The 23854-nt window shown below is 46.5% G+C and overlaps 1 protein-coding gene across 1 annotated transcript in view; it reads right to left on the bottom strand.

Annotated features, from left to right (window-relative positions):
* Positions 1–23854, bottom strand: part of LOC137847971 (ubiquitin-conjugating enzyme E2 R2) — a 51376-nt gene continuing 27522 nt past the window's right edge. The window contains exons 2-5 of the mRNA XM_068666718.1: positions 11554–11640; positions 7084–7181; positions 2226–2360; positions 1–950 (exon numbers count right to left, since the gene is read on the bottom strand). Of these exons, the coding sequence (XP_068522819.1) occupies positions 731–950; positions 2226–2360; positions 7084–7181; positions 11554–11640 (540 nt within the window). The 3' untranslated portion in view covers positions 1–730. The remainder of the gene's footprint in view (positions 951–2225; positions 2361–7083; positions 7182–11553; positions 11641–23854) is intronic.

Below are 23854 nucleotides of genomic sequence, written 5' to 3'. Positions count from 1 at the left end.
TCAGTTGCACAGACGTGAAGTGTTACGTGTTTATTTTAGGGTTCATATCACAAGCCTTTTTCAGAGACAAAGCTGATTGTGCCCGCTGGGGCTCCAGGGGCCAGCTATTTCCTAACTTGAGCAGGCTGAAAAGGAATACTGTACCTTTCAGTAACATCCCATCAAGCTCAACACACAGTAGCTTTACACTCTCCGCCCCACACCTTAAAAAGGAAAAGCCACCACCACAAGGCTAAACGAATGTACACACGCTATTATTGTAAATGGAGCAGCTAAACCTTGGCAATTTGCTTTGTGTGGATTTTTTTTTTTCTTCCCAGTAAATGCAGCACTTGAGCTCCCAAAAACCCAGCTTCCAATGGGTTTGTTCCAGCTTTAAATACATTAAACATCTCAATGCAAGACTGTATTGAATTCAAGAACCTAAACGCGAGCAAACCTGTTTCGCTGTGAGCGTTTCGTAGAGAAGTGAAAAGGGGAGTTTCTTTTTTAAAAAGAAATCATAATACAGTGATGAAAGGGTTAAGAATGCAAGAATTCAGACATTCTGTGGAGGGTCTCTAAGAGGTCCATAAAAAAGGAGCAAACAGATCCATACAACAGGAGACAGCAGGAGACAAAAGTTTTTTGATCCCCCCCCCACACTTTTTTTGCTGGACTGCTGCTAGGTTACCGCTGCTCCCTTCTGGCCTGAGTCGGCAGGGCAGTACAGGGGCATAGAGGGAGCAGGTCACGACTCCTCATTGCCAGAATCATCGTCATCGTAACAGTCGGCGTCCTCCTCCTCCTCGTCTTCGTCGTCAATGTCGTCATCGTACAAGTCGTCATAAAGCAAATCCGAACTGTTGTCATTGGAAGGCACTTTAGTTTTGATGCAGTACTCTGCCAGCGTAGTGGGGACCTTCACGCCATCCTTCTCTGCCTCGGCTTTGGTAGCCAAAACCTGTTTCCTGCAGGAAGACGACAGAGCAGTGTGAGTGGGGCTCTCAGCCTCCCAAACCCTGCTCTCCCGGCAACCCGGGGAGCTGTTTCAGCCACCGCCCGTGTCTGGCTGAAGCACCACAAGCAGCACCAGCAACAGATTTAGTTCCCGTAGCCCCAGGTTTGGGAGTACTCCAAGTTTGTTTGTGGCATCCATGCTGCCAGCGACATACGAAGTCAGTTATTGCCCCGGGCCCTGCCAGGGCTCAGAGCAGGGTTTGTTACGTGAACTGCACAGGGGCTGTTCAGGGATTTCCTACAGCAACCAAAGACCAGCCCGGCGTGCCCCAGGCTGGCATTGCCCCGAGCATCTGGCACTGCTCAGTGCCCCCAGGGGAGCAGGCAGAGCGGTAACCCCACTGCTGCCTGGGGCCAAAGGGACACAAGCACTCCGCAGCACCCCAGGGTGGGCTGCGAGCTGCCTCCTGCTCTGCTTTGGAGCAAGGCCAGCTCTGCTGAAGCCAGCTGAGCTGCCAGGGACAAAGATAACCTCCAGCGGGGCTCTTTGCCCAGCTCAGGTCAGCAATCACCCTGCTCAGCTCCACCCATGGCTCTGCTCCACGTGCCCAGCCAGCCGAGTCAATGCAGATGTAGTTGTTTTGTTTTTTTTGTTTTTTTGTTTTTTGACAAGCGAGTGTGACGGCAGCCACTCTGAGGTGGAAGCTGCTCATTTGTGGTTCCAAGGCACCCTGGCTCAAGTTCATATCGTCTTCCAACAGTACCTGATGAACCATGAGCTTCTGAGCAAGGGACAGTCAAAACTGAGCAGTGCTCCCAGGTAATCAGACCCCAAGCTTTGCAAACGCTTGCCAAATCCTGCTGATATTCCTTCAAATTGGAGGGACAAGATTATGATTCATGAGTGCATTAAGCACGGAATTAGTAGGATGCAGTCAGTTTGAATCACATCCCAAGCAATGCAAGCAGTGCTCAAAGGCAAGTGGGGACTTCAAGTGGGATTTACTAGCTGCCAATAGGTTTTGTGGAGCATCGTGCCAGATTAGTCTGAGAAAAGAACAATTCAAAGACAGATCAGCCCGGCCCTTCTGCTCCAGAAGTCTGCACCAATTCTGTGCTGAAAAATCTAGAGACCAGAAACCTGGACTTGGAATAAATCTGTAGGATTCATTTCTAAAGAAGCAACCAGAGTGAGAGGCTGGTTCCAGCAAGTTCTGCAAGCAGTCTGTTTTGCAGGATTCAGAGCAGGAGGCTGGTAGCACAGCCTCACACAGAACAGAACTTACCTTATGATTTCAGCATATTCCTTGTCTTTTCCTTTACTGTCCCTCCATTTCCTGAACATGACTGATGCATCCACATTGGCAGGAGAGAATGTGTTGGGCTCATTAAGCAGAGAGATTACACTCAGTAAGATAGTCCTGAAAAAGGTAACCACAACATCAGGGTTAGGGCTAAAGCATTCATGGGTCCTGGATGCTGACAGCTTTTTTTTTTTTTTTGTAATTAAGGCAAGGCATCAGAAAAGCATCAGAATGCATTGTTTAAAGTCAAAACCTAAGCTAAGCACAACTGACCAACATCTGGAGTGAAAGCAGGTATTTATGAACTTCAGTCCATGGCTGGCAGCATGGGGAAGGTGATAGAGTACAAACCTCAGGGACCTGACTACAGACAGCAACGTGCTCCAGAAAATCTAGAGGGGAGAAGCTCCCTAGCACAAAGCAAGATATTTAGGTGGTCCCAGCACCTCCCCAGGCCGGGCTGTGGGACACTTCTGGCTTGGAAGTGGTTTTGCACCGATTCAGCACAGCCCAGAGAGTGCTCCAGCTGCCTTGCCCAGGGGTTCTCACAGACTGACCTGCAGAGGCCTTTCCTTTGCTGCCTGACACGTGAGCTTGTGTTCTAGCTAGAAAAGAGAACAAGTGTGGGGAGGGAACACAGAGCCAGCAGCCCTCTGGCACCTGGCCCACCACTGCTGCTCACGTCCCCGTGGCGGCGGTGGCCGGCAGAGCTCAGCTCAGACCGACTCAGCTCATCCACACCTCCTGGGGATGGTGCAGGGTTGGAAACACGCCTGGTGAGCCTGCTCCTGCTGGCACGTGGCTCCCCAGCAGAAAGCTGGGCTCTTTGCCTGTCCCCCTGGGGAGCAAAGGGGACTGCAGCGACCCAAGGCCCTCTGATGCCCAACAAGTGCAGAGGTTGGAGCCGTGGCCAGGTGTCACCTCTCCTCAGCTACCACAACAGCTGCACCCTCCTGGGGTGCAAAATGCTGGCAAAAGCTTTCAATGGGATTGTAAGGAAAGACCAGAGGCGAGTGATAGGTCCTGGAATACAGCCGTACACAGCCACTGCCCTGCAGAACTGATTAAAGGAGCCTACAGCCCCCTCTGCACTCACATTGATTTAGAGGTGCACTCAGAGCGGTGTGTGCTGAGCACATCTGATCGCTTAACTGGGATACGGTGCCAGGAAATGCTCGGTCATTTGGATGCTTCGCTTCTTGAAAGGCTTTGAAATGAAATGCTTACGTCTGGCCAGCCTGCTCAGCACAGCTATCAGGAGAGCCTCCCACGATTTGCTTTCCAGAGGACATAATTCAGTAGGAAGAGAATGACAGCTCTGGAAAAAACTGCTTGGCCAGACTGGAATGATGGGCAGGAGAGTGCCCGTCTTCCACTTCATCTCAAGGATTTATTCAAAGGCCTTTGATTCTTCCCAGCCAGGCTGCGAAGCCAAAAAGTTAGCTCCAGCAGCGCTGCAGCGGTTTTGCTTAGAGCGAGCAAAACCTGGGGAAGGCCCAGGACAGGAATTAGTAGCCGGATTTAGCATCTGCTCTACCCATCTTACCTCAAACAAAGTGAGAAAAGGCAGATTTCTGCTGGAGCCCGGGACACTGCAAAGTTGGTAAAAAGCCACTTAAGCACACCACCAAGGCCAGCGGCCACGAGCGGTGAGGCAGCGCTGCTCATCCCCAGCTAGGGTGCTACATCAGCTCTGGGAGTTTTGGTACCCGTGGAACTGCACACTGCTTTGATTCAAACCCTGCTATTGGGGGTACACAAGGTGCACTAACAAGAAGGGATCCCAGTGCACAGGACCCAACACCACCGGCAAGTGACTCATGGGGACTGAAAGCACCCTCAGCACCAGATGCAAACTGCACCATCCTGGGTACAGACTGACCTTCTGCTATGTTCTTGGGGATCTGCTTCTCAGTCAGGCCACGCTATATTCAAGATGTTTGCATGAAGAGCAGGGATTTAAGCCTGCCTTGTGCTTTTGTGCATCCTTCCCTGCTCATTCTGGGAACAGCTACCTTGTCAGCCACTCCCTAGCAGCTGCCACGCTACTTCTTTCAGTGTTTCCAGTGCCATTGCCTTCACAAAGCAAGACCTTCCAGATCCCTTTATCATCAGAGGAGATAAGCCAACAGGGCTGATTCCTTGAGCTTCTGCTAGGTGCCTTTTTCTCTTCATGAATCAACAGAAGGTTCAGAAACAGGTGAATTGCATCTAAACCCAAGCAGACAGCACACAGACTGGTTGGGAGCCCCAACCAGTGCATCCTGTTACATACCTTATATTGAAAAGATTTTTTTTGTTCCAGCTGCTATCTACATTGTAGCTTCTCAAAGCCATTGTTAGAGGTAGGTGGAGATTTGTCCTAGCACATTTTTATTCTCTGATATCAAGGAAAAGGTTTACCATCAGTATAGCTGAAGTCAAAATGTTAGACCTGAACAGTTTCTGTCAGCCAACTCAATACACTGCCGGCAGCTGCAAGAGCCAGCAAAAGTCAGCATCCTCAGGAAGAAAAGCAGCAGTGAGGCCAGGCATCACCTCTCCTCACAAGGTATGGACGTAGCAGCACTTCAAACATCGTGCTGAGTGCACGTGCTGAATATTGCACACCCCAAAGGAGCCAGGGGAGGTACGGAGAACAGCAGCCAAAATGATCAAAGATCCTCAGCTCCTAAGACCTGCCACCAGTTGCTCAGCTTTATGGCCCTGGGGACACAAGGATAAGCAGCATTCTCTGCCACATAGATCACAGACCATTCCTCCACATCTTGCTGGACGTTTGCCATACTTACTTGTGGCTGACTCATTGTGCTCCGAGTGACAAGAAAGTCCATGTTAAAAAAAATAAAAACAAGGATGCTTGACACCTTTAGAGGTGTAAGCACAGGCACTCTCCAAGCTGAATGATATCCCACCCTGCAGACACTTCAGCCATGGTCAGCTGCAGTGAATTGCCAATACTCAGCAGGAGTTACAAAATTCAGCAGCTGAAGAGGTTACACATGCAGCTCGTTACAACCATGCTCCCCTCATGCACTGTCAGTCCTGCTGCCTCCAATCTGACAAACTCTGGAGCCTTGCAAAGCCAGATGGGACCCCAGCAGGAAGCATTTCTATGAGACACTTAGCCCGATGGGTGGTGCTGGCAGTGGGCTAACATTTAAGGACAAGGTTTGTAGCCATTTGCCAACACATCCGAGGAATGTTTTCTCCCCAGATATCACCCCTAAGCTCAAAATGTTCCAGGAAAGTAAGCACCAAAAACTGCATCGCGGTAAGGAAAAGCAGCAACCATAGTTGGCAAGATGAGTTTCACATCAAGCTTTCAGTGCTGTGTACAATGAAACAGTCAGAATGTGAATGTGATCTAAGTAATTAATGACCTAAGCTGCTTCTAAACTCTGTTTAACTTGCTTGACATGTAGTCCTAACAACTGGAGGAGATATATTGTTTTTTCATACATTTGATATGGTTAATAGCCACGTGAGCAGAAGGACAACTCAACACAGTTCAGCAGTACACAGTTTAAAATACTATTTAAGTTAATTAAAAAATTAAAAGCCAGTCTGGACTAGAACTTCAGAGAGCTTCATGCTCACTTCTGCTTGGGACAGATGGATTGGATAACATTTAGCTTAAGCTTTTAAGGTAAAACTCTCAACTCTCACCTTAACGTCACACAACTTTTATAACTTCACACAACTCGGACTGTTTCTCTTGAGCCTTTTTAACCTTGAAGTGGCATGCTCCAGGAGGGAACTTCAGTTATAATTTGCTGACTGCTACAAATCCTAGTTTGCTGCCACGTTAGTTCTAGTTCAGCACTTTGCAGTGTGTTACAATCCCATTCCAAGGGTCAAGAATCCAATAAAACCCCCTCGCTAGATCTTTGCTTTGACAAAGGCTTTTTGCAAATTAATTTCATGAAGCCAAGTTAGATAAAAGCAGAGTGAAACCATCAGACTACCCTCTTCATCTCTCTACATTCCCTCATAGGGATTGAAATCCCTGGTTGGATCCACCCTGGATCTACCAGTGGAAAAGAGATTTAAACTAAGGAACCAATATCTAATAAATCATTCTGAAAAAAATGCATATTTTTTATATAATGTGCTAGAAGTATAAGGTCAGTTATTTTAACTTTGTTTGCATAATGAATCACATTAAGTAGTTAGAACAGAAGTACCTGAGTTCAAGGTCCCTTCCCCATGTCACTCGTGCCGCACAGGTCAGTGATTTGCTATTTGATGTTTGTTTTGTGAGTTCTTTATTGGCAGCGTCTTGAAATTAAAATGAAATCCAGCTGATGTTTCAAAAATGGACATATCAGCCTTGAACGCCTCTGCTACTTAATGATCGTTTGGTTTTGGCAGCAAAAGAACTGCATAGTTAAGTGCTACACACCACACTACAGGGCAGGAGATAGGGACAAGTATTAGAAGGCAAACTGCAGGTAGCACTATGCATAACATTACTCCTATGGAACCTGAATACTCAGAGATATCCTTTTCCAATAGTTGGTATCTTTGAAAAGTTTGGATAACCAAAAGTGTGGGGTAACATGGCTTGGGAAAGATTAAAACATCTGAGATTGCTTTAAGAACATGAAAACCTGTGAACACAGCAGAAGGCTCTACATCATTAACCCAGCATCAGGACACACAGCACACCCCAGCATCTTCAGACAGCTTGGTGAGTTCAGTTCCTACCTGACTCAAGCTCTAAAACCCCCTGAGGTCTTTAATTCCCTTCCAAACCTTTTCCCAACACAGGCTTTAGTCTAGGAGAGATGACAAGCCTCTGAGGTCAGCTTTGTACACCAGTGGTTCACACTGTTACCTGACGTTTTGGGTAGGATTCCACCTCTCAGATGGCAGCTCTCCACTTTGCGGGTCATCTACAGGTGGGTGAAGAATTGAAATACATACATCTCCGTTCTGAAAGACAGAAAGCAGAGTTGAGAACAGCCCGGCTCAAGGTAAAGGTCTGAAGACTCAATTCCATCTCTGGCTATGTTTGAGCAGTTTTGCCTTGTTGGTATGAACACCCGTAAGTGCCAGTAAAAATGAACAAGAACTGGAAACAGTTCTCAGTCCTTCCTATGTCTACCATATTAATATGTTCAAAAGGTTCCCTTAGTCTGCAAATTGATATAAAACAATCTCAGGCCAAGGTATTTCAGAGAATGTAGCAAAGCAACCAACAATAATAGTAAAGTCACATAAAACTAAATCAGTCTCTAGACAGCACATACAGCCATTGTGACAGAGATGAGCTTTAGTCACACAAGACCTAAAGTAGGGTTAATTATTTTCTCCCCCAGTGGTAACTGAGTTAGCTACAAGAATCTCTAAATTCAGGGATTTAGCACTCTATTCTAGCTCAGGTATCAAAACAATGCTTCTCCTGGGATGCGCAGAGGTTGAACAGATGGTGCAAGGCAGGCTGAGGCTGCTCCCCGAAGACGTAGCTGTTTGAAATATCAGGTGAAAGAAGCAGGAGATGCTCCCTGAAGGTTTCACAGGAAGTCCCTTCCAGCATGCAAGGGAAAGAATATTTTGGCAGCATATGGAAGCCATACAGCTACATAATCCTCAAGCTGTGTTTTACTCACCAGCGTTATAGCCTGAATATAGATCCAAAGTTTCATAATGCCTACCATTTCTAAACACTGAGAATTGCTTTTACAGGTTTCTATCAGCAACAATACCCTGACACGATTACCCCATAGGGGTACTGTAGCAATGTTCACCACAGCTGATGTCCTCCAGCAAAGCAGACCCAAGGGGCTTGTGGGGTCCCAGTGCCACCACGCAGGATGGGGTGAATGACAAGGCTGTCACTCGTCACCTTGATCTAAGCTACTGGTTGCTCAGAAGAACAAGACAAACTGAGGATCAGCTTTGTAGGAAGGAGGCTGCAAACAGGCAGCTCCCCAAGCACTAGGTCTCAGCTACGTACTGAGGACCCTCCAACACTCTCTGCCCCTGGCAGCTGGAGCACAAAGCAGCGCTGCTCTCAGCCACAGCATCCGTGCCTTTGAGCCCCAGGCAGCAATCTCAGCTACAGAGAGCAGCAGCTCACCTGAGGAGCCTCCCAAACATTTCAGCTCACTTTGATTAACAATGACATTTGTTTTACAGTCAAATGAGATCCTACTTCAACGGTGGAGGCTTGTGATCGGTATCCAGAATTCGGCTATGCACTGAACCTGCCAGGTATGCTAATTTAGCAAGCCGATGTCATTTTGAAGCAGCTTTTTGTAAAGAACATAACTATGAAAAGCAAAGTAGCACCTGGAGCTGCTGAATACCCAGGCATATCTTCTGTTGCTGGAACAGTTTGTCATAACAAGGCAGTTTCTTTTTCAGGACTCCAAGAGACTTGCGCAATCCATAAATATTTTTAATATAATTTTAAGGTGAAATTAACCTTACTAGTGCTAAATTATGTCTATGGCCTATTCTGGATTTATTCACAATTTCCCCTAGCCTACACAGTTTCTCCATTACATGTCTCCCAGGAAAACCTAGTGCTGACCAAAAGAAAGCATTGTAGCACACTGGGGAAGTCCCTGGTGTCACGAAAAAAGCAGCACATAGACCAACAGATATTTTGTAATGTGAAAATGAAGAGGGAAGTGAGGATGTTAGGTTTCCTTTTTGCAACAATTAATGTTACATCATTGATAATTCCAATAGGGCAGCACTGTGTTAGTCTGGAAGAGCACAAGCATCATGGGGCTTAAGATCAGCATGAGATTTTAGGGATCGGTGCAGGCAAGGGGAGAGCTCATCCTACATACATTTTTTGAAAGATAAGAACAAGGAGGATGATGTATTTATCTGCCAGAGGAAAAAAAAGTGCAGGAACTAGCCCATACTTTATTATGACAGAACCAAAACGCCTGTTACCTCAACAATAAAAACCCCAGTACTAAATGCAGTGTTACCAAAATCCAGCCAGGTGACCCAAGCAAACTGGAGACAAGAAACACACAAGCTCCTCGAGTCTCTGCTCAGAACTGGAACGTCAGCCTCAACCTCTCCATCTGGTCTCACCAGCAGATTCTGCAAACTGCTACTTTCTTTCATCTTCATTACACTGAAAGATATTTTTTCCCTCCTGACAAACCCTCAAACCTCAAGCCCTTTGCTGATTTATTCTCAGTTTCATTTGGAGTTATCCCAGTGCCTCATCTTCAATGCTTAAGTGTTGTTTCCAAAACAGCCTGCAAGCTGCTTCAGATTCCCTCAGCTCCAAGAAATACTGCTATGAACACAAAGTACAAAGCTGAGAGCTGGAGTATTTGAACAGTAACCCCAAAATACACCCATCAGGTTTTGGGTTACTTTCTCCTCCTACCTTCAGTTGCTCCTAGAGCCAATTTTTCATCTTTCCACTGGGACTGGGCCTTTCCAAGATTTGGTTTGTACATACCACTTTGATAACCATTTCCCACTCACCTCCTGCATGAGAATTTCTGGATTCAGAAACAACCTCTACAGTGCGGATCTGCAGTAATATGCAGGTCCCGAGATTTTCTTTATTTATAGACCAAGCTCTCATGTAACTGAAAGAGAGCCTTGAAGAGAAACACCATCCTTGGCTACACGTTAGATTTGATGTCAAGTCCAAAACTCAAGCCAGGAGACTGTCAGATGGCTGATTTTAGGAAGTCCCTGGGCATAACAAGGCAATCCTCCCAAGCATCCTGTAATTAGAACAGATTACTACCCTGCTCCGCACTGAAGTTTGGACAGGCTTTTGGCCATTTCTGCCTAAAACATCAGTGCAGTTTAGTGTGACACGAAGAGTGCTCATTCTGGTTGGACACCCAGCAGAAGCAGCTTGTTAGAAAAGGGGCTGCAGAGCCCAAGGCATCAAGCGAAGCCACCACTTGTTCACAGTGAGGAAGTGACATTCCTGTTTTGAACTGGACCCAAAGGAAGCCTGCAGAAACTCAGAGACCTGTGACAAGGTGACAGAGCTGTACTAACAGGAACACTTGTGAAAAAATTTTTACCCTCTCAAACTACTCCAAGCAGCAGTCCTAGCAGGCTGACATGTGGTTAGAATATTCTGAAGTTTAACAGGAACTTGACCGGCCTCCACTAAAAGCTTAAGTCAAATTTTATTCCAAAACAGGCCTTCAACTTTCAAATACGACTCGTTGAAATTGGGTAGTTTTGAGCTGATTGCACTAAGATTAGAAGCAACATCGCACCCACAAAATGAAATGCTCCTTCTTGCTGTCTTTGCACTGTTGAAGCCTGTCTTGAGCTGCTGCTCTGTAACACGACAGCTCAGTTCAGCCATGCTGACAAGCTAAAGATCACTTGATACACGAAAGCCCAACAACAAAACACAGCCTAGCCTATTTGTGGCACACGGAGGGCCATTTTGCTATGCCCAGGCAGTGGCACAGGAGCACAGCTTGGCCCCACCAGCCCCCATGTTCACACAGTGCCAGGATGCACCAGGCATCCTCAGCACGGCACCTCCCAGTGCTCTACTCCACGCTGCCTTCACCCCGAGCCTCTCCAAGCAGCCTGTTCTCAGCATCAGAGACGATGTTTTCAAGCTAAGGAGTGCTGCTTTCTGAAGGGCATTTGTATACAAATGTTCCCCTTCAGGAGCTGCTACATACTGGTACCAGGATCCAATTACAGATGCAACAGCCCACAGGTGTTACCCTTTGAACATGACCCACACACACTGAACTAAGGGCTGCTCCAAGCTGGCCTGTGGACATTTAGCCCAGAGCTATCTGTTCAGTCTTCTCTGAAGAGCAACCAGGCTGCACAGGACTCCTGAAGCTGGACTCCAGCCCAGCTCTGGTTCTTCTGCAGTCAGAGTGCCCTGAGACCAAACCCTTTCATTTGCAGAAGATTGTTTCTTGTTTCCCTGTTATATCTTGTTGTATCACACAAAACAGTGGGATAAGCCTTGAAATGTGTACAAACAACCACCAGTTGCTTAAGTATCAGAGGAGGGTAAGACACCAAAGACCAAACCAGCTTTCATCCAAGAAGCCCTTAAAATTGCCAGCACTTGCAGTACAGTGCTTCAGCTGGGGCTGCAGGCTGCAATTGCAGGTAAGAGAAAAGCTCCATCCCTGCTTGCAAGAACAGCTTTTCCTACAGGTTTTAGGATTAACTGTTGCTGAAGCACAAACCTGACATTTAATACAAACAGCTTACCACTTTAGTTATGGCTAGAGATATTTAATACCATCTGTATTCCATAAATTTAAGGACCTAAAAAGCCTTCTCACACACCTAGGAAAACTTCTTTCAAAAGCCTTACCTCATAAATGTTGGGGTGCCACATTTTGGTCAGGAATCTGAAGGTAGGTGGTGAATATGGATAGTCAATAGGAAACTTAATGTGAGCCTGGAAAAAAAAAAAAAAATAATTAGGAGACAGCACAACAGGAGATCAGCAAGCCACCATGACAATGAAAAAGTGGAAAATGCACATTCAAGTAAGGCCATTGAGCAGAGCATTTCACATACCAGTGCCCATGTGGAGCCACAATACAACCCCATAGTTTCTTATAAGCAGAACAGTAACTAAACAAGAAAACAAAAATCTAAATACCTGAGCCTTTCCAGCCCAGGTCAGTCCTGAGAACAAGCCAAAACTTATTTTCCACATCCTGATTCATGCAGCACTATCCAGCAACTGTTGCTCAACAGGGCAAAATAGATGTGAAAAGACAAAGATATTGTTTGCTTGCTGGGTTCAGAAGGAGGCTAAAACCATTTGCCATGATGAGAAGCCCTGTTTTACGTGCACCAGTGCAAAAATTTTAATTTAATCTTTCCAGAGGGAAGATTTGTTAAACGCTTGCTTAACTGACACCCAGGGCTTTTTGCCTTTCTTGTGAGAATAAAACTGGTCCATCTACCTGGGTTCTTAACATCACACTTCTTGCCACAACAAACACGCCTGAGTGCTGTTTGTGTCTGTTTAATAAATCCATGCAACCCGATGAACCAAACACCAATGGGACAGGATGGTGAGCGCTGCCCTTTCATACACACGAGGTCGGCAGACGGCGGTGGGGCAAGACTGAGCTGAGTCAGTTGTGCAGAGGCTGCAGAGATCCCAGCGCTGGGTATGAGTGCTGGATATGACTGTCGTGCTGCCCTGACACTTGCAGCAGCTGGAAACGCCAGCCAAGTAGGGAAAAAGGGCTGAAACTGGACAGGTTAAGAAGCACCCAGCCCAGGAGGTGGTCGCTGACCTTTCTCACAGGACAAGGTATGGGAAGGTTTTGTCCCAAGTCCCAGAAACGTAAGCAGGCAGGCAAACAAATTCAATCACGAGCAATTAAGCAGCTGGCTACAGTTTTACTTACAGACTGGCATACGCCTTTGCATTGTAACCCAGCTTTTATCGGGCCAAAGTGCCGGGGAGCCAAGAACAGAAGGTTTTCTGTTCAACTTTATGAAACAAGCTGAGCAGCTCACATGGCTTTACGTGCTGCACGTCTGCTGGTGCGACTGGCGGCACGTGGGTCTGTTACGGCAGCATCAAGTCCTTCCACCACAGGAATTTGCCCCAGCATGCTCACAAGCAAACGATTCAGGATTTGCTTAAACAATCCTAGCCCTCGGTTTAAGGTCAGTTACGTGAATGGCACTGCTCCAAGAGAGCAGGCAAACGCCTGTTATCACCACACCACTGCAGAACTAAGCAGCTGCTGCAGTGAGACAATGCCTGGCTCCAAAACGTGCTGCCCAGGACTGGGAGCAGAGCAGCGATTTACCAAGGGCAGGGCAGATTTACTTCACCTCAAGAGCTGCATCTTGTAGCTGCAGACTTCTCGGGACCACTGGGGTTTTCCCAAGCCCATTCCTGTGCTTACATGCAGTTTCAGGAGATCTGAGGCTTGAAACAGCCCAAGGACTGAGATTAAAAATACAAGAAACAACAAAACTCAGGATGGGGCTAGCTACAAGATCTCTTGGCAGGAGCTACATGCGTGTCTTCTACACAGGTATAGTTACTAGGCAGCTAAAAAACCTTGCCAGCAGCTTATCAGCATCATCTTCACACCCCGTATACACAGCTGGGGGCTGAGGAAGCGGGTCCCACCCCTCCCCACACAGCCCCTCTGCTCCCACATCCCACATCCTGGGATGAAGCCCTCAGGGCTGGGTGAAGACCACTGGGAAAGCTGAGCCATCCAGCACCCATGGGCTCTCTGCATGACGGCCATGCAGACATTATACGCCCTAGGAGATGGTTTCCAACTTCTAGATACTGTTCTGCAGCCACAGCTCCGCAATAGACAAGGGCAATCTGCCCGCCTGCAACAGCAAATACTAGAGAACTAATGAAAGTTGGTGTTTTGCCATGGGAAGGATGCCTCCTGAGCTCTGGCACCGGAAAAATGCAACTGGAGAGAAATTAGAGGAGTCTTTTCTGCTCATGCAGAAGCAGCCGAGAGCCAAGCTTGCCTGTAGCCACTCGCATGTTCGGGGGACTCACAGGGGCACGCTGTCAGTGACAGTAGCTAGCCTGTGTGTTTAGCACATCGAGATGCTGTGCTGGAGCACAAAGCACACGGAGCCTCTGTACAAAGCCTCATTTCAGAGCCACAAGCCCCTGAACTCGGAAACCCCACATTACAAGCAGGAATTTTCTAAAAAGTGCCACTTTCAAGTCCCTGCACTGAGATCATTCAGAAGCTGAAAAGTGAAACCAACAGCTTTCCCAGAGCATTATAAATAGGTCCCCGAGCTTTACTCTCCGTCTCTTCTGCAACACAGGCTATCACAGGAAATTACGTAGAGCTACTCCACACTCGCTGAATGCTGTTTGAGTTTCTGGAGGGTTAAGTTAGACAAGAAATTCCAAAACAAACTGCAAAACTGCTTGCTCAGACACAACAGCCACAGTTACAAGTCAGGTTTCTTTCCCCCCCCCCAACTAAAAGCCCAATTCTAAACATATTAAGAGGCAAAAAAGGAACTGAAGTAGGCAATAACCTTTTTTTTTTTTTTCTTTTTAATAAAGCAGTAGCAGTTTCACCAATCTAAAGCAAGTTCAGCTCCGAGCTGCTTCCCACAGCTGGCAAGCTCAGCCAGGGGCTGCCACACACCCAGTGTCAGAGCTGCAGGGCAGCTCGCCCCCAGCCTGCTTATAGCCAGGCGAATTTAGGACCCCAGATTTGTTGCCATCCACACACACCTTCAAGCACCCAGCCGTGACTGCATTTACCTGTTTGACTCCTCCAGCTGAGCTTAAACTAGCCAGCAATAACCCTGATTTCAGCTGCCATCTCACCGTGGCTCTTTGACACCACAAAATGCATTTGATGTGGGGATGGTGGACTGATCACCCAACCCATTCCCCTTTCCCCAACTTATAACTGGTCACATGTATGGTCCCTAAAAAAAAATAAGTTAGAAACCATTTTCCCAAGCTACTGCAATGAGAACTGCAACCCTCAAGTTGCAGCACACCACATTTTAAGGTTACTGGGACACCACACTCATTTCAGTTGTTTTCCTATTTCACTGCCTTGCTCCTTAGCATTGCCAATGGTGATCACACTTCAAATTTCAGTTTCCTTCAGTCTCCAGCTTTGGTAAGGCACAGCCACAGTGAAATCCATATATGCTGGAAAAATAAAATCCTACTTGATATCCATGTTATCAGCCTGAAAATGGAAACCTAGTGTTTCTGCCAACCACTGGATTAAGCCCTGATAGCCATTATGAATAATTATTGCAGTGATTCTGAGTTTCCAGAGGTCTTGCCACGTACTTGAAGCAACACTTACAAATTAATACCATCTCCCTCTTGGTGGGAAACACTAACACGAGCAGGATTCCTGCCTAAATTCAGCTGTCTAGAAATTCAGTATTTATTCCAGCTTACAAAATACGACATTTTGTAGTCTGACACTGACTTATCCTACTCCTCTCATGCTGGAAAAACCCAGACGCCTTGTTTTTAAGGCAGCGATGATAGGAACACTGAATCCATCCTATCTGTCCTCTGCAGAAAGGCAACGGGAGGGGGATAAAACAGGGGGAGCACCCATTTCCTGGAAAGCCACCAGCGTCACAACAACTGACCTGATTTGGGGATATCAGGGGAACCAGCAGCTTGTTACAGCAGCCAATGGAAACTGCAGCTGCTCGATGTTTCTGACAGTGCCTGGCAAAGATAGTTTTTATTTTATAACATCGCCAGCTTAGCGCAAGCCTTATGAACACACACAGCAGCAACAGAAGCGAGCATCCTCTGAAAAAACAACAAACTGAGATATAAAGGAAGAGTTGGGTATTTTTTTTTTTTGTGCTTTTTGGTAATGTTTTTGCAATGGTCTGCTCCAGCCAGCCCAGAGCCAAGCACCTGCAGGCGGTGTGCAGCTCTCACCTCCTGCAGATCCCCTCCGTGCCCAGGCAGGAGCTGCAGCCCTTGCAGGCAGCACAAGGTCTCCGTATTGTCCCTTGCCCACAGGCAGAGCCAGGCTCCTCGCTGCACACATCACGGCTTTCCGTAGCTGCACTCCTAATGAACATCTGCTGCCAGCACAGCACTACCCACACCGTGCATTTAACACAGGAGAAAGGCAGCATGAGCAGGAACTACAGACTGCTACTGGGTTAAGTGTTAATATCTAATCCCACAAAACGCCCTTTATTGCTCCTAGCACATCGAGCGTTTATACAATTCATCTAATGGATTTGCTTCCTCCATATTAAGCCTGGATTACTGCATGCAGTATTAAATACCATGTGCCGGAGAACACGTTTAGTGGAGGTCAGCAGTAAGTCCCACCAGCCTGTTTCAAACATCAGTGAGGTTTCAAGCACCCCGCAATTGGTTCAGCTTCAGAACTGGAAAGGCAGCACTGACACCAGCTGCATTACATGCTCCGTTATTGGACCAGGGAACAGCGACCAGAGGAGCAATGCTGCTATTTCAGCTCCAGATACTGTGATTTAGGACCCAAGTAGTTCCCTGTGGTAGAGCTGGGTGCTACCCTGGTGCTTTAGTCCTTGTTGGCATGACTTCCCTGCAGTGCCATATTGCTGTGTTGACATTCATTTTGCTTTTAGAGAATTAGGACCATATCTCTGACCTAAGTTAGGAGGTCATAGACCAGGCGAATTAAGACTTTCAGTCCTGAAAGCTCCCTTGTTGCTGCAATGGCCATATGGATGTTAACAGCAGATACTTTATATTCTGTATTACCTGAACTGTTTCATAGGGAATTTAAAATGCAAAAGACCTGACTGTGAAGAGTGAGCTAGAGCTCACAAAAAGGACATTAAGCTCCTAAACAAACAAGCAAACAAAAATTAGAGCCACAAGTCAGTATACCAAAGATGAGTCGAAGTGAGGCTAACTCAGACAGGTTTGACAGGCAGAGGAGCCCATCCTTGTTTCATACAAGTTGTATCTTTTATGTAGTTCCTAAGTTATCTAAGGCATTACCAAGAGCTTTCAGTGAACGGTTGTTCAGACACAAAACAGATTTCCTTTTACCAAAACTTCTTGTAACAGTAAAATGTTACTGATAAATCTCTGTAGCTGCATCCTCATGAAGCTGAGACTGAGTCACACAACTCAGAGCAAAGCAGCCAGCCTGGCCCACGGTCCAAATAACAATCACACCTTTAAATAGGGGCTTTGAGCCACATATTGGTCTTTCACTCCTTGGACCTGAAACCAGAGGACTAACCATAGACATGACGCTGGGGTTGAGCTGAATGGCAGCGGGAGGGCTCCCCGCAGCCCTGTTCAGCTGTTTTACATCCAAGCTCCTGTGATCTCACACATCCACACTCTGCTGTCTGGGGCATCCCAAGGGACCTGAGTAAATAAAACTGCTCTAAACAATGAAGTCAGTCAGAACAAGCAGTGCCTGGAAAACAGACTTTTTTCTTCTAGCGTTACTCAAAAGACATAAAAGCTCCCCCCCCCTCTTTTTTTTTTTTTTTTAAATATTGTCTGTTTGATATCCTAGAAATTCAGCCTGGAGATTTTAGCCTCCATGGTGGTAACTCCTCCTGACAGCTGCTACTCATTCAGGGATTGAGTTAGCCTGCACAAGTCAGCTGCACTTAGGATCTCGAGCAGTTCAGAGAATATATTTCCTTCCTGCAGGAGTCAATACTGCAAGGATAGTCCATGATATTGCCCCGCTAATTGAGACAGCCACTTTGGCTCCTGCCAAAAAACACTCCTTGTCCTCCCGGACTCGGGAACATCCAGCTGCAGACAGGGCAGCTGCTAGCACTCACGTTCTGGAGAGCTTGCAGGGGGACAGAAAGGCAGGGCCGGGCTGAGAGCTGAATAATAGTTTCCCTTGGCAGCAGGCCACCTGCACGCTTGTGGAGCTGTCCCCCCGGTCACACAGCCTTGCCAGTGAGGGGACAGCAGGCCCACCACTGCCTGCATACAAGTCAGATCTGCCATGCCCCAGCTCTCAGGCAGAGAGGTTTTTCCTGCCCCAGCTCCATGCCCCAGGAAAGTAATGGCCAAGCCAGTGTCTCAGAGCAAGACAGACTTCCGATCTCCTTGGTACAAGTGCCTAAGAGTGCGTTACTTTGACAGATTTTGCCCCAAACTGCTGACCATTTTCCCCAGAGCTCAGGCGAATAAGCAGGTACCAGCAGCAGCCTAACAGCCAGGTGCCCTCCCATTACTGTTCTTGTCCTTTTGATTTCACACGGTGCTACAAAACCCACCAGGCTTTGTAGGTATCATCCAGAAGAGATGCTGAGTTGGAACGGAAGAACCATCAAAGTATTTCTCTAACCTGTCCATTTTCCACTTGGTTTTTGCATTTGTCTGCCAGCTCAGCACAGAAAAGGCAGCTACCAGCAGCTATATAGGACAAAAGCAAACAGAACAGCTCAGTCCTCTTCTGTACTGCTAGCTGCCAGCCCAACAGCTTTGCTGAACTTCCCCCACATAGCTGAGTGCTACAGCAATTTCGTATTCCCACCCGAGAAAGAGAATGCCATAATGAGGTTTCTGTATTTTCCTGGGAATTTCCATGCTGAAATATTACTTCATTCTGCCTCTAATTCAGCTTTCACGACAGGAGCAGGCCTGATTAAGAGTGACAAGACTGAAAAGATCAGAAATTCTGACGGGCCAGATGTGAAAGCTTTTGTGATTGCTGAAGTCCTCACGCTGAGACTCTGCTCCTGGGTCTGATGACTCCGCCACTTTCCCTGCAGACTGTATACAAGCTGCATGGCATGAAGTCAGGTTCACTGGGTGTGCATTATGCGGAGAGGCTGCTCTGTGTGACTATTTTCTGGGCAGAAACGGTTGACTCAGTTCTTGTTTATATCTGTACAAAAATACTGACTTCCCCATTAGGACAGGATAGGAAGAATAAATCCTAGTGTGTGAAGCTGGAGTCTCTCTCTGGTGTCTACGTCTCACTGAGGGATCTAAAGATACTCGATGCTGCTGTACCTGTAGGGTGCTTCCTGTTGTACATCTCCACCTAGGTCTCTGCTTTAAAGAGAAGCTGTCCCTTGAAGGAGTCCTGCTGTAGGTGTACCTGGTACCTGACCTGCTCAGGGCTGACACTAGCTGAGCTGTTCTAGAAATGGTTCGTGTCCACTCCAGGGAAAAAGACAAATATCACCACAATTTTGTAACTCTATTAGCAGAAGTAATAGAGTTTTGCTGGAGCAGTGGCAGGAATATTTGAGGCTGCTTATTCAAAGTATCATGCTACGGTGCTGGCATCTCCGGCAGCATGTGTGGAAGCCCTTCAGTTAAGCGTGCATGAGGTTGACATTCTGGGCATCTGCCTCCCCTGGCCAGGCCTCAGGGCCCAGCAGATTGTCTCATTATGAGCTGCACTAGCCCACAACATATTCAGCATCCCGTTCAATCTCACGTTTTGAACTTCCATGATCTGGGTAAATAACTTCCTGTAAGCAGATTTATACACAGACACTCCGTGCACCCATGGAGTGGCTGAACAGGAGGCAGTACAATGTACTTGGGACTTACCCTGGCAACTGCTACAGCTTCGTTTGTTCATATTCAGGCGATCAGGAGCAAACCAGACTGTTCTCACAGCCTTTTGCATCAGGCTTGACAGAGTTTCTATGAGCTCAACTATTTGTTCCATTTTGGCAGCTCGCACGCTCACTAAAACGCAGCAGATTGCTTTATTCTTCCGTGAGGCAGGCCATACAGTTTGCTTCTGCTGAGCAAAAAGATGATGTCCAAACTAGCTTGATACACAAACACCATTTGCTCCAGCCTGTTTAACTATTTTTAGACAGTTCTTTAAACAAACACCAGCCTAACCATTCATGAGTCAGTCAGTGACTAATTGCCTTGATTCTCTTCATATGCAATCCAGGCTGCATGCGAGAGGAGAGCATTCCTCAAGGGAAACCAATCACATGCTCTGCTAAAAACTCAGGGCAGGCCTCGATGCAGTCACCTCTTTCATAAGCAGCAAGGGGAAGGGAATATTTATAGCATTGCAAGTGTAAACCAAAGCACGGTGCTGCAGTGTTACACAACTTCGCATTTCTCATCACGGCAGGCAGGCAGTTCTTCAAGAGGCTTCTCGAGCTGGCACACCAGCTTTTATTTAAACAAGAGAGATGTTTGTAACAACTGAACTAAGGAAATGCAGTCCTCTAAGAAACTTACCTATGCTGGCTGCCACACAGAAGCCAGCTAAGCACTCATGCAGCCGTGCCTCTTGCCTTTCAGGTGCTGCACTGCCAGCTGTGAACCCTCCTGCTGGGAGCTGGTGCCAGGCAGCAAGTCCAGGCAGAGGCAGCTCGCACTTACTCAGCAGCAGCAAGCACGTCTGCTGGGCTCTGCCACTTCCAACCCAGAGCGCTAAGTACAGCAGCACCGTCTCCTAAAAAGGAGACACGGCCAGGATTGCATTAATGTAGATTTATAAGCCTGTATAAATGTAACTGTAAGATGCACCTGCCTGTCAAGCATCCGCAATCTCCTCTGAGCCAGCAAGGTTTGATGCACCCCTGCAAACTGCCCCCTGCCCAGCGCCTCCCAGCTCCCTGCAGGAACTAGCGCCGTGTCAGGAGGCGTTCACCAGTGGGAAGCCTGTGTCCGAGATACAAAGGGGTATTTTCACATTATTGCATAATGATGTGCCTGTCACCTCCATTACCACAGGCTGCTTCAAGCAGATCAAGTTTAAGTTTAAGCTAAAATAAGTGCATTAGCTGATACATACCCGACCTTGCTTCCAGGCTATTGTCTCTAGGGTAACAGCGTGTCTTTTTTGTTAGTGAAGAGTCAAATTCAAGAAGCATTCAGTTTTGTGCCATTCTCTACCTCTTTTCACCCCTGCCTCATGTTTTCAGTGATTCGGAGCTCACAGCATAACAATCAGCGTGGCTTAACTCATTAGCAGCGATGACTTGGGCTTCCAGCAAACAGCACGGCAAGGGATGAGAATTAATGAGATGAACCCTCACATTTAGTCTTTTTTTTTTTTCTTTTAAATAATAAAGAAACAAAACTCAAGTCCCAGAACGTTAAAGTCCATGCATCTTGATTTGAGCTTCAGCCTGCTAAGGAAAGGGAGAGTGGCTGGAATCATATTTAATTCATTTCATGATTTCAAAGCAGACACCCACCTTACGTCAATACCAAAACATGACTTGGCAGCTCACCCTGGCCTCACGGCAGAAAGCTGCTACTCCTCACTCTGAGCAGCAGTCCTGTCCCCAGCCCAAAGCACGGGCTGGACAGAAACCACCACGGCACCAGCTCCTGCAAGCCTACATGCAACAACTGCCTTAGAGCAGGCAGAGGACCCCCTTCCCCTCTTACACTGAACAAAAGCAGGTGCTGTGCTCACAACAAATCACTGCTGCTGTAGTCACAAGGACGAGGCATTCACCTGCTCTGGTGGCTCTGAAGTACTACTGTTATCTGAACCACATCTTGAGTGCTTTCTGCTCGGCACCATGCAGACCTCACACTTGCAGCGTGGGCCTAAGGAAATGGTTACCGAAGAGAAATCAGCTCACATGCAGTCCTCACCTTCTGCAGAGCACTGCAAGTCACCTCCCTGTTGTAATGATCACGCCTCATTTAAAATCTAATTACAAGTGGCTAGACAAAAAGGCATCTACAAAATGGTTGTTTTTATTAATAGATGAATGCTTGAAAAGACATCTTTCAGGCCAGATGGATATACAAGAGAACACACAATGAAGTGAGAGCTAGCATTGATACTCATACCTATGTTCCAACAAGTTACTGTGTAAATGACTAATATGACATCTAGATAGAGCCAGAATCCTCACTTCCCTGAAATAACTCCCAAAAGAGCCAGCAAAAAGGTGCAAAGCAGGTTGTTTCCTCTGCAGTGCAGTACAGACACTTAAGATACCCTTTACGCTTCTGACAAAAACAGAACTAGTACAAAGGAGTTGAGTTTGCAGACAGCCTTGAAATTCAGCTTGCATGTAATCGTAAACATTCACATTAAACTGGAAGGCATACCTGGTAAGAGTAGCAGCCAGGAAGAACCACTTCAGACTACTGCAGGTCAAGAGGTGCTCAAGGTCACAACAGAGAAATGGAGGGGGATAAGCAAGATGAGAACACGGCAGGAGATCCGATCGTTTGGGCAGAGAAAGCTGGACTGCAGCAACAGAGCAAACTTTGTTACTTGCAGTAATGCAAGTAACAATGACTCTTAAATAGCTCTAGTAACACTACTGTCTACCAGTGCAGAGAAAGGAACTGGGGTGAAATTAAAAGTTAAACAATTTTTACATATCTAAGCATACGTCGTAGATATGATGCTTGATTTAAAGTGGCAGATTGAATTAACTTTGAAAGATGCTTGAGTGACAGATAAGCAATCATCCAGAAGTGTCATACCAGCATAGGGAAGGGAAGCTCTATCATAGATTGACAGTCTGCACTTGCACTTAGGAGTTTGGATGAAGAAAAGCCTTCAAATACTACCATGGAAAAAAAGAAAGAAAAAAAAACAACAACAAAAAAACAACCAAACAAAACAGAACAATCCAAGTTGAGCAGCAAGATTAAATGGCAGAGGTAGATTCACAGGAAGAGAGTTCTTGCAAGGGATGCTACAACTATGGCTATGGACATTTGTAGGAACAGCTGATGCCTGAAGAAAAAGATTTTTAGAAAACTTAGAGCAAGTTCTCTATTGTGAAATACTGCTTTATGTTTAGAGCCTTCCGGTGAAATCTCCAAGACTTTTTTCAGGTTCACCCTTCCTTTAAGGTTTTAAAGTTTAAGGACACTAACTAAATGCCAGAAGGACAGATGATAAAACCCGGCCTTCCCAGAAGGGAAGCCTCCCCAGAAACAAGTCACACTGCTTTCCTGCAAAGACTCCTCTGAACACTCTTCCATTGATTAAACGCCATGACCAGCACACATAAATACCTGTGACTACATAGACCTCTGCAGCTTACTCCACAAGCATGTACTCTGTCTTCAACAGCTCCAGCAGAGTGCTCCAGCACACTGCCACACTCAAAAGCTGTGGCGTCCACGTGGACTGTTTGGGAATTTCAACACCTCTTCATTCAGAGGAAAGTTACACCTGCACATCTACAAAACCCGAGACCTGAGTGCAGGACTTGCTGGTTTGTACATGGAATAAACTGGGGATGTCAAAAACCAACTAAAGACAGTACAGAAAATTCACCCTTATTTATATGTTAGCCTTGAGTCCATGAGGATATTCTTCTCCAGCTTACAAGAGTATTTTTGGAAAACTTAGTCCCAATGTTGAACCTCAGCTATGTGGCACCTGAGTTGAGATGCCTGCATCCCAAATTACAATGCAGTGACAATCACTTTGCAGCAGAAGCTTAGTGTTTTTAAGAACACAAGTATAAATGCAGCCCTGTCACGGGAAACCTACCACAGACGTGCATGGAAGTGTCTGAATCCTACAGTTACCCGTGTGGGTAATAACAGCCTCATCTATACTGGAATAAAATACGTTGATGTTAAATGAAAATTACTTACCCACACTCACATTACATATACTGTCACACTAGTTTCTAGTTAATAGTAAGCACTGCTCCAAGATTCTACTCAACATCACTTTAAAGTTCATGAGCAGTTAATGGTCTGTAAATATTTCAGATTGATGAGTCAGGTTCAGCTATACCATCAGAGTGAATGATTATTTTGATTAAAAATCAATTCATTGCTTGTGAAGAGGTGTTAAGCTGACAGATTCAGACATCCGCATCCTACTTAAAGGATGAGGTGCTCCGTCACACAAACAAGTCCAAAGCAAGTCTTGGAGGAGCCTCTAGTGGTGATAAAGCAGATGTGATTATGAATTAACAGATACTCGACTGTACGGGAACAACATCGCTGACATCTGTGCTGGCCCACTGATGCGTTGCTTCTAGTCAGATTACCAGTAATCAGTGTCTGAAAGCCACAAAAACACGTGGTACCGAGCAAGTTGATTTAAATCTTGCTCTGTCTACTGATTTTACATTACCTTGATTACAGTAAGGAGGATTCTTGTCCTCCTTAGGCTGCAGATAGCATTTAGTATACAAACTGAATAAAGAATTCCAAAAGCTTTCTAGAACGC

This window comes from Anas acuta, chromosome Z, assembly GCF_963932015.1.
Source record: "Anas acuta chromosome Z, bAnaAcu1.1, whole genome shotgun sequence".
Lineage (NCBI taxonomy): Eukaryota > Metazoa > Chordata > Aves > Anseriformes > Anatidae > Anas > Anas acuta.
Note: the sequence above shows the minus strand (reverse complement) of the source record. Positions and strands in the feature narration are given on the sequence as shown.